General features: G+C 42.2%; 1 protein-coding gene across 1 annotated transcript; it reads left to right on the top strand.

The window, feature by feature from the left end:
- Positions 1-1,802: 1,802 nt before the first annotated feature.
- On the top strand, positions 1,803-13,045 carry LOC129832384 (rho-related GTP-binding protein RhoU-like). The gene is made up of 3 exons (XM_055896406.1): positions 1,803-2,341; positions 4,372-4,430; positions 10,642-13,045. The coding sequence occupies exons 1-3, from the start codon at positions 2,125-2,127 to the stop codon at positions 11,095-11,097; spliced, it is 732 nt and encodes a 243-aa protein (XP_055752381.1). The 5' UTR covers positions 1,803-2,124; the 3' UTR covers positions 11,098-13,045.
- The last annotated feature ends 338 nt before the right edge of the window (positions 13,046-13,383 follow it).

Below are 13,383 nucleotides of genomic sequence, written 5' to 3'. Positions count from 1 at the left end.
CTCCCTCCCTCCTATAGTATGTTGCACTGATCTCACTACACAGTACTAGGGATGCCGGAAGCCCACGACAGACCTGAACCCTTGGTAGATGGTGAATTGGAAGATGAGTGGTGTGATGGGTTATGGTTCGCAGGAAGACTTTATTACACGATCCCTTAGAAGAGGCAAGGACACGAGAGCAAGTCTTAACAAACCTAAAATTAAATGTCATTACTTGTATTATGCATAGACCAACATGAATAATTTTGTATGATCAAAAAACAAATGGGTATCCAAACGTTGAATCTTGCAATAATATATATATTAAACAAAATCTTGAAAAATAAATCAACATTTTGACGTGAGTCTAGTGTTGATTCCTTTCTGCGTTTCACACCACCTTGTTCGTGTGTGTGTGTGTGTGTGTGTGTGTGTGTGTGTGTGTGTGTGTGTGTGTGTGTGTGTGTGTGTGTGTGTGTGTGTGTGTGTGTGTGTGTGTGTGTGTGTGTGTGTGTGTGTGTGTGTGAGAGAGAGAGAGAAGACTGAGTTTTTAAAGCTAAACTAAAAGAAAGAAAAAGAGGGAGAGCATTTGGATGACTAGCTTTTTACCACAGGGAGGCGACAAAAGCCAATACATGTGCTGCAACAGTCATACTGTGTCACAGATTAATAGTGAAGGTGTCACTCCATTTTGATTGATGTTTTGAATACGACATTTACACTTGATGGACAGCCAGTTGGATACTGTGAAGTCGCCTTGACAGTGACTCTGCAGAATTTAATATGCAGATATCCACGAGGCTGAGATATCTTTAGAATTGGTAAAGGGAAACCCCGATGGTAAAATTAACCAGTAATGACGGAATCGACTGGAAATGCAATACTGCCTGCTCAAGGCTCAAATATAGTGCTGTAGGCGACATAATTTATGGGCCTAGTCCAAACTCGACCATGGGCCTCACTGGCGTTTCAGTTTGTACTTTATTAAAAGGTCAGCACGTGACAAAAGGATATTGGGCCTTTTAAACTGGGCTTACCTTGACAAGTCTCAACATGCCCTGACCTCAAACGAGGTGTTATTAATGTGTATTAGGCCTAGTTTGTAGGCACATAGGCTTTGTCTTTTTGTTTAATCTGTTCTCAATGTAGGCCATTGAAATAATATTGCGTCAGCCTACATCTGTCAAAGGTGTGCCACACTCACTTTCAAGCATGTTGAGTAGGTAAGGGTGTCAAAGAAATGTCTCCTTTCACAACTAGCTGCTTGACAAAGCCAATTAGTCATGAACAGTTGAAGGGTAGGGCCAACATTTTTTTGTAGAATTATGTTTTGAGTTAGTTACTGGCCCTCATTTAAAATAGTTAGCAGGTAAATTCCCAAAGGGGCAATGCATGTCAAAGTTCTCCAAAGGTTGCCTTTCAAGTTTTTCTCTTCGTGTTAATCTAAAATGAATAGGAACAGGGAATGGTGGGCATGCATGTCTATTAAGTATGTGTGTTGTTCAATATACTACATTTGAATACAGAACACCGGGGTTCTCCAATTCTGAGCAGAAAAACAGTTGTATATATATATTTGATCATTTTCGCTGTTGGACATAAAAGACTGTCAAATCCTCATTAAATCAGCACAAAGTTACTTTAATTTAGGAAATCTGTTCCCAATTTATTTATAACTATGTTCAGGCCCCGACCATCCGCTCAAGGAAAAATCTGCCCGCGGCTGAATGTAATTGGGAACCCCTGCAGTACATAAACCTACAAGAACACGAATATGTTCATTTTGCCACTGACAGAAGGCGTGCCCATCAACTCGCTTCCTTTCAAAGCGCAGTGGTGGAGGAGGGGAGGGAATAGTCAAATCATGCTGGAAGTTATAAGGCAGACCCTCCTCCTCCAATGTCTAACAGATTGGAGTATTCAAAACCGAGAGAAGTGACTGTTTTCAACTTTTTACAAACACTGATTATTAGTTATTTGGAGAGCACAAGACTACTGCTTTGAATTCTAACAAATTAAAAAAAACGGCTATAGACCAACCTGTCTAATTGACAAATATATTATAGGCTACGGAACACATTTTCATGGTGCTCTCTTTATTTGCTCCTACTGGAGTAAGGAAAAGGTGTTCGTAACCAGTGCTGAATGTCACCTCCAGTTCCAATGGATTACAACCAGACCATGGCTCCTCCAGTGCCGCCGCACAAACCCAAAACTTCCCGGCCATTCCAGGCTCAGGAGCGGGTGTTGAAGTGCGTTCTACTCGGCGATGGAGCGGTTGGGAAGACCAGCCTAGTTGTCAGCTACACAACGAATGGCTATCCAACGAAGTACGTCCCCACTGCGTTTGATGACTTTTCAGGTGAGCCAGTTAAAACCATTTATTGTGGCACTATTCTTGGACAAAAATAATGATAGATTTGTCTCCTACAGACATCAAATCTGCATCTTCCCAGCCAGATAAAATAAACAATAAACATGTTTTCTGTTGCACATTGCTACGTTTTGATTTTGACTATGGGCCAACACCCATATATTGCACATTGCTACATTGTAACAAAGGCTTAATTGACCATAGTGAACATCTGTTACATTGTAACGGGGAAATGCGCTGGATCTCTCTTGCAGCCACCCATTCTGCGGAACGAATCTTACCTAACTTTTCTTGTGTCATTTTGCTGCCCTCGAGGCTAACTGCAGCGACTGTCTGTCTGCAGATATTTGTATTATTGCACACATATTATGTGCCCTGGTCAATTTATACGCCCGGGCCTGTTGTAATTTCCAGTTGGCAGAATTCCATTTTCCAAAACGTAGCCACCAGCAAATGTTTATCTAACGTACCGAAATGGTTGAAAACTTAAACGGCATACTTGTTGAAACTAACCTCGGTTGGCAAGTGATGACAACGCCCGCACACACTGACGTTGGCGCGTCATTATCTCAGGAGAGGCCTATTCTTCCTTTTGAAGTTTTCGCTGTAAACTTTGATCTCAGGAAACCTCCACCAAAACACAATGTCTGAATGAATCTAAACTTGCATGACATGATAACTATAGGAGTCTAGGGAAGGCTTGATTGGAAAAATGTGACACCCTCTTTATGGCCATTCAAAATGATAGACACAGCTGCCCTTACTTATCCGTTCATCAGGAATATATCTATTATAACCATTCTATCATTCTAAACACCTAAGTATACTTATGCCAACCGCTATGGAAGGTTTTGAATGAGACTATTGCATATTTTAATAGGCGTACACACACACTAATTCATCCCTCTCTCACTGCCCTCAGAAATCCAAGTTATAAGGCCTAAAATGAACAGAACATTCTTGTTGAACATGCTTCTCGCAGGCAGGCATGGTTTTGGATTGCACAACTCTGACCGTTGTTGTCAGCCTTGACCTGAAAGCCGTCTGTCTTCTATAATGGAATGGACACATCTGTTGCAATGGCTCTGAGCAGAGATTGTCTTTCTCCCTCATGACAGAAAGGGATTGTGCAGTTGGGGGCCCCATTTGATGATGTCATGTATCCGTTCCTGGAATCAGAGCCCTCTTTTGAAAGCTGATTTCTGGGCAGTTATGCAATTCCACAGGTGACACTTGGGGTAGAGGGAATTAGAGGGAGGAAGGGATGGAGAGAGAGGGAGGGCAGAGAGTTTTGGGCCCGAGTGAAATACAAGGCAGATCATATGTCAGGGATTTGGGAATGATTGCACAATGGGCACTGGGTTTTAATGAGGAGTAGTCCGATGCTGCGGCGGACTAGTCCCCATTGCTCTTTGATCAGGTGATGTGACCATATACCCCGGGCGCCTTGTAAACACTTCCATAAGCTTCACCACATTGGGCTCTTTTGAAACATGGCCTATAATGAAACTGCTAGTGGCATGACTCATACCACTCTTCCAATCTGGAGAGAGCTATTGGGAGAGTCACTAAACAAACAAATCCGCTTTGTTTTCCTCTGTAGACAGCTTGGCATGGCTTTCAAACCTTGAAAGAACAGAATATGGTATGAAAGAGAGTAGTTATTGCCTTTTACTTTAACTGGGCGAGTGGGTGGGCGAGACAAGACCGCCACTCTGAGTTAGGGGGATGTGTGAGCTTTCTGTTCACTGTGTCCAGGGGGTATGAAGTACGTCAAACTGGCTTGCCTTGGTTTTCCCAGAGGATATTTTGGTGGGCTGGCCTCTCTGTCAGGGGTGTCTTCCTTTCTGTGTGTGTGTATGTTTGTTTAAAGTGTCAGGTGGAGCAATGTGTAGGCAGATGGGACTATAGCCCTGCTGATTTTCTCTCGCTCTCTCTCACTCTCTCTCTCACTCTCTCTCTCTCTTTCGCTCTCTCTCGCTCTCTCTTGCCCTCTCTCGCTCTCTCTCTCCCAACAGCGGTGGTGCAGGTGGACGGACACCCTGTGAGGCTACAGCTCTGTGACACTGCTGGACAGGTGAGAACCATAGCCTCATATCGACGTGCAGCAGAGCAACACTCCACATACTACATACAGTGCTTCCACATAGTATGCTTCGACCTATTGGTGCTGCATCGCTGCGTTCGCCGCTCTCTGTCACAGGCATGTATGCCCAGAGGAAAAATGATGCTGAGCACCACTGAACTTCCCCAACGGTCGTTCTCCTTCTTCTGCTTGGTTCTCATACATGTTACATGATTTTAGAGTCCGAGACGGTGTTGGCTTTTGTCTTGCACGTCGTCTTTGCTGGTGGGTATTGCCCAAGGCAGCATTCTCGGCCACCGTCTTATTTCCCAGGCTCTACCACTACTCTGTGGCAGCTGTGGGGCCCGCTGGTTCTCCTGAGTATATCTCTCTAACACCCCCCCTAGAGAGAAATGAATTCCTGGGCTTTGATGCCACTCTACATCTGAAGTTGTAACCAGGCAAATCCATTGGCATAGCTTTTGGGTAAGGGGGTTGGGAGGGGGGATTTGGGAAAGGTTAGAGGCGTTAGAACGGCGGGAACTCATTAGAACAGATCTGGGTTGAAGCCACATTGTGTGGCAACCGCTACGAGGGAGGGAGATGACTCAATCGCAGAAAGTAGCTGTTAATGCATGTTTTTTTTCAATCTCGTTCTGCTCTCTTCCTCTTTTCCCCACACCCCCATTTCTCTGTAGTTGTGCAGGCATAGGCAGGCACAGTTGGTGTAACTGAGAGTCGTGCGCCTGAGCTCTGAGCGTCATGCTAAGCCTTTTTAGCATGGTTAGATTGTTCTAGAAAGAGAACAGGTTGTGAAAGCCCTGGTGTTTTCTCTCTGGGCATGGGTGGTGTCGTAATTTTATTCTATAGCTACAACCCAGCCCAGAGAGCATAGTTTAGTTGATTAGGATTCCCGTTAGCTACTGCACATGCAGCAGCTACTCTTCCGGGGGTCCACGTAAAACCTATGAATACATGACAAAGTACAGAACAGTAAAAGACAAGAACAACGTAAGATATAACATTAAATTCAAAAAATATATATATTTTTATAGGAGAGACACCAAGAGACAACAAATATACAATGTACACACTTAATATATGCATATTCTTACATACAGTACAGTTAAATATGATCTTTATAAAGAGGAGAGGCACTGTGATAAATAGTTTTTTATCTGTTTTTTTTAAGCTAAATTTGCTTTTTGCCTGAGTAACCTCTTGTGACAGAGCATTCCACGATGACATGAGTGACGCATTAAATCTGGTTTTGGTTTGGGCACCGTGAAGAATCACATAGTGGCGTGTCTGGTGGGGTATGTATATCTGTTTGAAGTGTATGCAAATAGATTATACAAGTGGCTAGGCATTTTCAACACACGAATGTTTCTTAAAAAGACTAGCAGAGATTTAGTCAATTTCTCCTCAACCCTCAACCATGAAAGACTATCATGCATGTTGTTCATGTACAGTTGAAGTCAGAAGTTTACATATACCTTAGCCAAATACATTTAAATTTAGTTTTTCAAAATTCCTGACGTTTAATCCTCGTAAAAATTCCCTGTCTTAGGTCAGTTAGGATAATTTTGGGTAGCCTTCCACAAGCTTCCCACAATAAGTTGGGTGATTTATGACCCATTCCTCCTGACAGAGCTGGTGTAACTGAGTCAGGTTTGTAGACCTCCTTGCTCGCACACGCTTTTTCAGTTTTGCCCACAAATTTTCTATAGGATTGAGGTCAGGGCTTTGTGATGGCCACTCCAATACCTTGACTTTGTTGTCCTTAAGCCATTTTGCCACAACTTTGGAAGTATGCTTGGGGTCATTGTCCATTTGGAAGACCCATTTGTGACCAAGATATAACTTCCTGACTCATGTCTTGAGATGTTGCTTCAATATATCCACATAATTTTCCTTCCTCAATATGCCATCTATTTTGTGAAGTGCACCAGTCCCTCCTGCAGCAAAGCACCCCCACAACATGATGCTGCCACCCCCGTGCTTCACGGTTGGGATGGTGTTCTTCGGCTTGCAAGCCTCCCCTTTTTTATTCCAAAAATAACGATGGTCATTATGGCCAAACAGTTCTATTTTTGTTTCATCAGACCAGAGGACATTTCTCCAAAATGTACGACCTTTGTCGCCATGTGCATTTGCAAACCGTAGTCTGGCTTTTTTATGGCGTGGCATCTTCCTTGCTCAGCGGCCTTTCAGGTTATGTCGATATAGGACTTGTTTTACTGTGGATATAGATACTTTTGTACCTGTTTCCTCCAGCATCTTCACAAGGTCCTTTGCTGTTGTTCTGGGATTGATTTGCACTTTTCACACCAAAGTACATTTATCTCTAGGAGACAGAACGCTTTTCCTTCCTGAGCTGTATGACGGCTGCGTGGTCCCTTGATGTTTATACTTGCGTACTATTGTTTGTACAGATGAACGTGGTACCTTCAGGCATTTGGAAATTGCTCCCAAGGTTGAACCAGACTTGTGGCGGTCTACAATTTTTTTTCTAAGGTTTTGGCTGATTTCTTTTGATTTTCCTATGATGTCAAGCAAAGAGGCACTGAGTTTGAAGGTAGACCTTGAAAAACATCCACAGGTACACCTCCAATTGACTCAAATGATGTCAATTAGCCTATCAGAAGCTTCTAAAGCCATGACAACATTCTCGGGAATGTTCCAATCTGTTTAAAGGAACAGTCAACTTATTGTATGTAAACTTTTGACCCACTGGAATTGCGATACCATGAATTATAAGTGAAATAATCTGTAAACAATTGTTGGAAAAATGACTTGTCATGCACAAAGTAGATTTCCTAACCGACTTGCCAAAACTATAGTTTGTTAACAAGAAATTTGTGGAGTGGTTGAAAAACGAGTTTTAATGATTCCAACATAAGTGTATGTAAACTTCCGACTTCAACTGTTAGTTCTGTGTGTGCAGTTAAGGGCAAGGCGTGCTGCTTTGTTTTGAGCCAGCTGCAGCTTCTTTTCTTCACCTGACCATATTACCGGACAGTAATCAAGATGGGACAAGAATCAAAACCTGAACAACTAGTATAGTTGATCTTTGTGTGAAAAACGCAGAACATCTTTTTATAAGAGACATACATCTTCACTACAATTTTGTCAATATGAATTGACCATGACAACTGATCATCCAATGTTAGTCCTAGGAGTTCAGGTTTATGCCCCACTCCAGTTGAGGTTTAGGTCTAAGAGAATGCTTTGAACCAAATGCGTTACTTTTGGTTTTAGATGTATTTAAGACCAATTTATTGTTAATCACCCATTCTGACACTGACTGTAAGTCCTTATTAAGGGTCTCAGTGAGCTCACTGGCTGTAGGTGCTGATGTGTAGAGTGTGCAATCATCAGCATACATAGTAATTTTAACTTCTTGTAAGACAAGTGGCACATCATTTGTAGAAATAGAGAAGAGCAGTGGCCCAAGTCAACTGCCCTGAGGGATACCGCACTGTATATATCTGATGTTAGAGAAGCTTCCATTGAAGAATACTCGCTGAGTTCTATTGGATAAGTAACTCTCCAACCATGTCATAGCAGACTATCCTGCTTATTATGAAGAAAAAATACATCTTTAACTTTGTAAAGTAAAGGTGTGTTTAGAATTATTTTTGTTGTATTAATGCTATTTAATCTCTCCTCAGACTAATATTATTCTGTTTGTTCTGTGGGTACCTTTGCCACTGTTCCACCCCTTGTGTATTGCGCTGTCATGGTGTATTTGTGGTGGTGTAAAGCCATAACAAGTGAGTTTTTTTTCAATAACAAATTATGATCAATAACACCAAAGGCTGCACTGAAATCTAACAATACAGCTCCAACTATCATTTTATAAGCTGTTTATTTTAGCCAATCATCAGTCATCTGAGTCAGTGCAGTACAAGTTGAGTGCCCTTCCCTATATATATATATATATATAAGTGAAGTTCACTCGCACCGCATGGCACTGCCAGTACTGTAAACACAATCACATCATCCAAGGTGTTTTTCCTAAGAAGACTTGACGGTGTTTGGTTGAGTGTAGAGTTCACAACCATTGGAATGAACACAAGGCCCAAACACTTCCCAGAATACATGCACTGTAGTGAACTCCTCACAGTCGTCTTTGAGCTGAATGGATGTGTTTACTTTGTACACAACTTCTAAATCCTCCACTCTAACAGCCACAGAGAGCTGGGGCGAACACATGCAAAGTCAACAAACACTGTACATATATGCACTTTTATAGCAGGAGAACAGATACCGCACTCTGAGAACGCCTGAGATAAACGATAGCAACTGCTGCCATGGCTGTTAGGTCATTCTCACAAAACTGTAAAAAAATATTTTTGTTTTTTTTTCTTCACAAAATGCCTTCTGAATCACTGAGATTAGGATCTGTACTTATCTATTGCATAATTATTATGTTTTTTGATCAGATGTGCATTTTACCAACCAATTCACAAAATTCTCATTACCGTAACAGTTTTCGAAGTTCCAATAAGCAAATCTATATATAATATTTGTTTTACATTGCTCCCCTAATGAAAATAAAGGTTAGTTAAACATAACACTGAAAAAAATATATATCTAATGAAATTATACAATTATTATAAAATGAAATCTGCCTTTTCCCCAATTTGAGGTCCTTAACCGTTTCGATAATGGGAAAGCCAAGTAGGGTGAAGGGGGTGTTTGAGAATAATAATCTTTTCTGAAAGCATATAAGCGAATACTTGTGCTCAGCTAAGGACCACTCCTCTAGATGATCCACCATGGGTGAATAAAACTTTATTTAAAAACCGATTGTAGTTTTTACAAGAACTTGAAAAAGTGGTACGGTAATGAGACACTGTTTGCACGTAATTAATATTATACTTTAATGTAAACTTCAACTAGTATACCATTTTTATGATTTATTGACAAACTACAGCAATATATTTTGTTTTATTCAAATAAGTTAGGTTTTTCTAAATATTGTTTTAAATAATATTACCCGAAAATTTCATCCGGCTGCATTTCGGTAATGTGAAATTGGGGTGAAAATGTTTTTAAAAAATCCGGCGGAAATTAAGAATGTATTGAAAATAAGACACGTTTCCAAAAACTAAACATCTTAAGTCCTCAGAATTATAGTTGATTTTTGCAGAATTATAGTTGATTTTTGCAGAATGACAGTTGATTTTTGCAGATGCATCATGGTTGTGTAACTCAATTTGCTACAGACATTTTATAACTGGTTTCCTGCGAATGACCTTACTCCCCGCTCAGCAAGATTGATGCATTTTGTATGTTAGCCAATATCTCTGCGCCATCACCTCAGTTTGCAAACACTAAAGGTGAAAGTATGATTTGGTAAGGAAAAGTGTGGGAAAAGACTATTCCACTCAGAGGCTACTGAATATAAAAAAAGTACCTTTCCCTATCAGGCTTCTGAAAAGGGTTAAAGAGAGAGGGATTTGTGTCAAGTTCCTGCCAGGCTTAATCTGTGTAATCAAGGATGTGGGAGGCCCTTGTTACCCAAGGCTCTGTGGCTCCACAGTGTTCATTTGGGAGATCAGTGTGATATAAAAGAGGAGGTTACTGCTCAACATAAACAGACTTCTCTCACACGGATTGTTATGGAAAGATTATCACCACCATTTATTTCCACTGACATTCTGCCTGCTTGTTTTGCATTGACCTTTAAAGCGATTACTGAAATGTGTTGTTGTGAAACTGGTTTGTTTGTGTGTGAACCTTGAAGTGAAATACATCACACACTAGAGTTGGTAAAACTCAACTACTTAGGGTTTAGGTGCTTTGGAAAATGTTTGTAAGACCTTGATGGATTTTATATAACATCATCTGTGCTCGGAGCCGCAAAACGTCAAGACAATTAAGTATAGTATACAGCAGAATTAGTATTTTTAAATAATAATTTAGAAGTGAACTTATCCTTACTGCTGGTCTATCCACTCTCCCTCTTCACCTGTCTTCTATAAACACAAATTATTTTGGAAATATAGTTTCTGTAACATCTTGTCCCATATGCTTTTTTCACCTTCTATACGTGTTACAATGTTTATGCCAAGTCAACCACTTTCAAGATACTCAGTTTACCATTTCTTTGGGTTCATATATAATGGGACTGGCCCTGTGTTGTTACTGCTGAATGCCAACCTCTCACTAACGCCCCCGTGTCCCTTATCTCTCTCTCTCTCTCTCTCCTCAGGATGAATTCGATAAGCTCCGTCACTTCTGCTACTCGCGCACCGACGCCCTCCTCCTCTGCTTCAGCGTGGTCAGCCCTGCCTCCTTCCAGAACGTCTGGGAGAAGTGGGTCCCAGAGATCCGCCGGCGCTGCCCGCTCACGCCCATGCTGCTGGTGGGAACCCAGTGTGACCTGCGCGAGGACGTCAAGGTGCTGATCGAGCTGGCCCGGCGGAGGGAGAGGCCGGTGGCCGAGGTGGACGCCCGCGCCCTGGCGGACAAAGTGGGCGCCGTGGCGTACGTGGAGTGCTCGGCGCTCACCCAGAAGAACCTGAAGGAGGTGTTTGACGCGGCCATTGCCGTGGGGATGAAGCACGCCGATAGGAGGGCGCGGCGGGAGAGGAAGGTGCGCAGCACGGCCGATAAGATGAAGACACTGTCCAAGTCGTGGTGGAAGAAGTACGTCTGTGTCCAGTAGAGGGAGAAGAGGAGAGGGATATTGACTTAGACTATGAAACTGGGACTGGAAACGTGTTCAGATGAGCCTATGTTGTTCAAACGGATTGAAGGACTTCTGTCTTAGCTCCTCTCAGATGACCCCATGTTTTCAAAATTAGGGTTGCAAAATACCGGGAACTTTCAATAAACTCCCTGGTTTTCCCGAAATCCCAGTTGGACGATTCCCGAAATCAGAAGGGAATAAGCAGGGAATCCAGAATCTGCCGACTAGAACTTCAGGAAAACCTGGGAATTTTTTTAAAGTTCAGGGAATTTTGCGACCCTAGTCAAAATGAATGACCAAGGACCTACGGCTTAGTGGAGTGAGGGGGTGGACTGGTGAGTGAGAGTGTCTCAAGTTGGAGGAGATCCACTGATTGGTTGATTGCAAAGAGACTGACAGAGTTGTGCTCCAACCACTCCCTGTCTGCTTGAGCTGGTCTGAATTCTAACCTTTGAGCAGAGTGCTGTCACAGAAGATCAAGGGGTAAAACCATCAACGTGATTGACAATACAATGGAGCAAAGAGCGAGTTGAACTCGGAGCAATAATGACTTTTATATGAACTGATGGGTGGGGAGGGGAAAAGACTGGGATGTACTCTTATACGCCACCCTTTAAAAATGTTTTCAAATACTTTATCATGCTGTGCTGCATAGAGTATGTATTCCCCCCGTCGTCATACCTTATATATGTTCACATCTTTTATGCCATCCACATGACTCTGTAATCAAACAGCCGATAGATCTCATTGGTAGAGCTAGACGGAAACAAACCAAGGGATTAACGTGGAATTCATCTCAAACTCAAACGGCGCTACTATACGAATACAACTACAATACGTTCACATCTACAATCGTATCAATTGCATTTACAGACAAGACTTTAGAGGTATTGATAAGGGACTTTTCCACCTGGCCGTAGTCATCACTGTCAGCAGCATGACCTGGCCCCATGGTCCTCTGGTGGTTGTCACTCTGTCATTGCCATTAAGCCAGGGGGTGGAGGGTTAAGCCTGGTGTGTGTGTGCGTGTGTTTATGTGTGCGTATTTATGTGTGTGCGTGTTTAACCACATGACCAACTGAGTTCTCTAGTCTGTCTGTCTGCTGCAGCGTTACACTGTGTCTGTTGATACAGCTGCTGCCACTGTTAGCAGACCACACAGTGAGGGACTGGGCTCCCCAGACAGAAAAGTGCTCCTCATCAATACACATTAATGGTCAGACCTCCAATAGCCACTCCTCAACTGATGGGAGTCTGTAAGCTGCTGAAAGCGTTGTCTCACTCTGTCGGAGGGAGGAGATTAGATTGAGGAACACAAGGTCATGGAGTGGTGCCACTGTAAATTGCACTTATCACGCTTAGCCCAAATACGTTGTTGGTGTCGTGCCAATGATGCCAGGCGAATGGCCTTTAGACTGCACAGTGTCTGTCTCTCTTTGTCATTTGAAACGTTTGATTTTCACCCTTCCGTGAGAGTCTCAAGGTTTTCACTCCACTGTTGATCACTACATGTTTGTAATTACAGTACTATAAGCCCAAATATTGAGTTGACTGGCTCTCGTTCTCCTCTCCAGCAGCCTTATGATAACGGGGCGAATCGCCAACGAAACCAATTGTATTTGCTTCTTATTTTTCAGAAGCCTGTCTGTATGCTCTCTGTGTGTATCCCTCTATTTGGGGCGTCAACTATAAAATGCACAGCCACTGATCAACCCTACAAACAAATGTATAAGAAATGAAATGTATATTTTGTCTAACAATGTTTTTTTTTTTTTTTCAGGGTAATTTTGTGTACATTTTGGTCTGTATCTGTCACAAAACACCCTAAGTGGTACAGAATGAGACAGAAGTGTTTCACTCGCTGTCAAGGACTGTTTATAAAAGCAACAGAGATCGAAATAAATGTGAAATCTTAACAAAAACATGGCGTGTATCTGTGTTTCTATGCGTTTGCAGAGAGATATGCTATCTTTTACCCCGTGTGGAGTGTGTGAGGGATTGAATGAATCCTATCTCCCATTGAGTCTAAAATGAATACTGGTGACACTCCGTGTGAGGTCAAAGATAAAAGCACTATGTAAATGTGTGTTGAGGAGCATTGTGTTCGTCACCCTCATCACACCCTCTCTGTTTCAAGAATGTGCTGGATTGTGGTGGATGATCATTGACAATCGTGTCCCTTTAGAGGAATAGCTCCCCTAAAAACTCTCCAATATTATCTATGACAATCCATCAATATATCCCTATTACAACTGAGCAGTT

The sequence above is a fragment of the Salvelinus fontinalis genome, chromosome 33 (genome assembly GCF_029448725.1).
Source record: "Salvelinus fontinalis isolate EN_2023a chromosome 33, ASM2944872v1, whole genome shotgun sequence".
Taxonomy (NCBI): Eukaryota; Metazoa; Chordata; class Actinopteri; order Salmoniformes; family Salmonidae; genus Salvelinus; species Salvelinus fontinalis.
The sequence above is the reverse complement of the archived record's forward strand: the minus strand, read 5'-3'. Positions and strand labels throughout refer to the sequence as shown.

Bases quoted from the DNA above. Each gene is read 5' to 3' on its own strand.
- LOC129832384 (XM_055896406.1), top strand. From the start codon at position 2,125: ATGTCACCTCCAGTTCCAATGGATTACAACCAGACCATGGCTCCTCCA. The intron at 2,342-4,371 runs GTGAGCCAGTTA...CTCTCCCAACAG, and splicing joins TGCGTTTGATGACTTTTCAG to CGGTGGTGCAGGTGGACGGA. The intron at 4,431-10,641 runs GTGAGAACCATA...CTCTCTCCTCAG, and splicing joins TCTGTGACACTGCTGGACAG to GATGAATTCGATAAGCTCCG.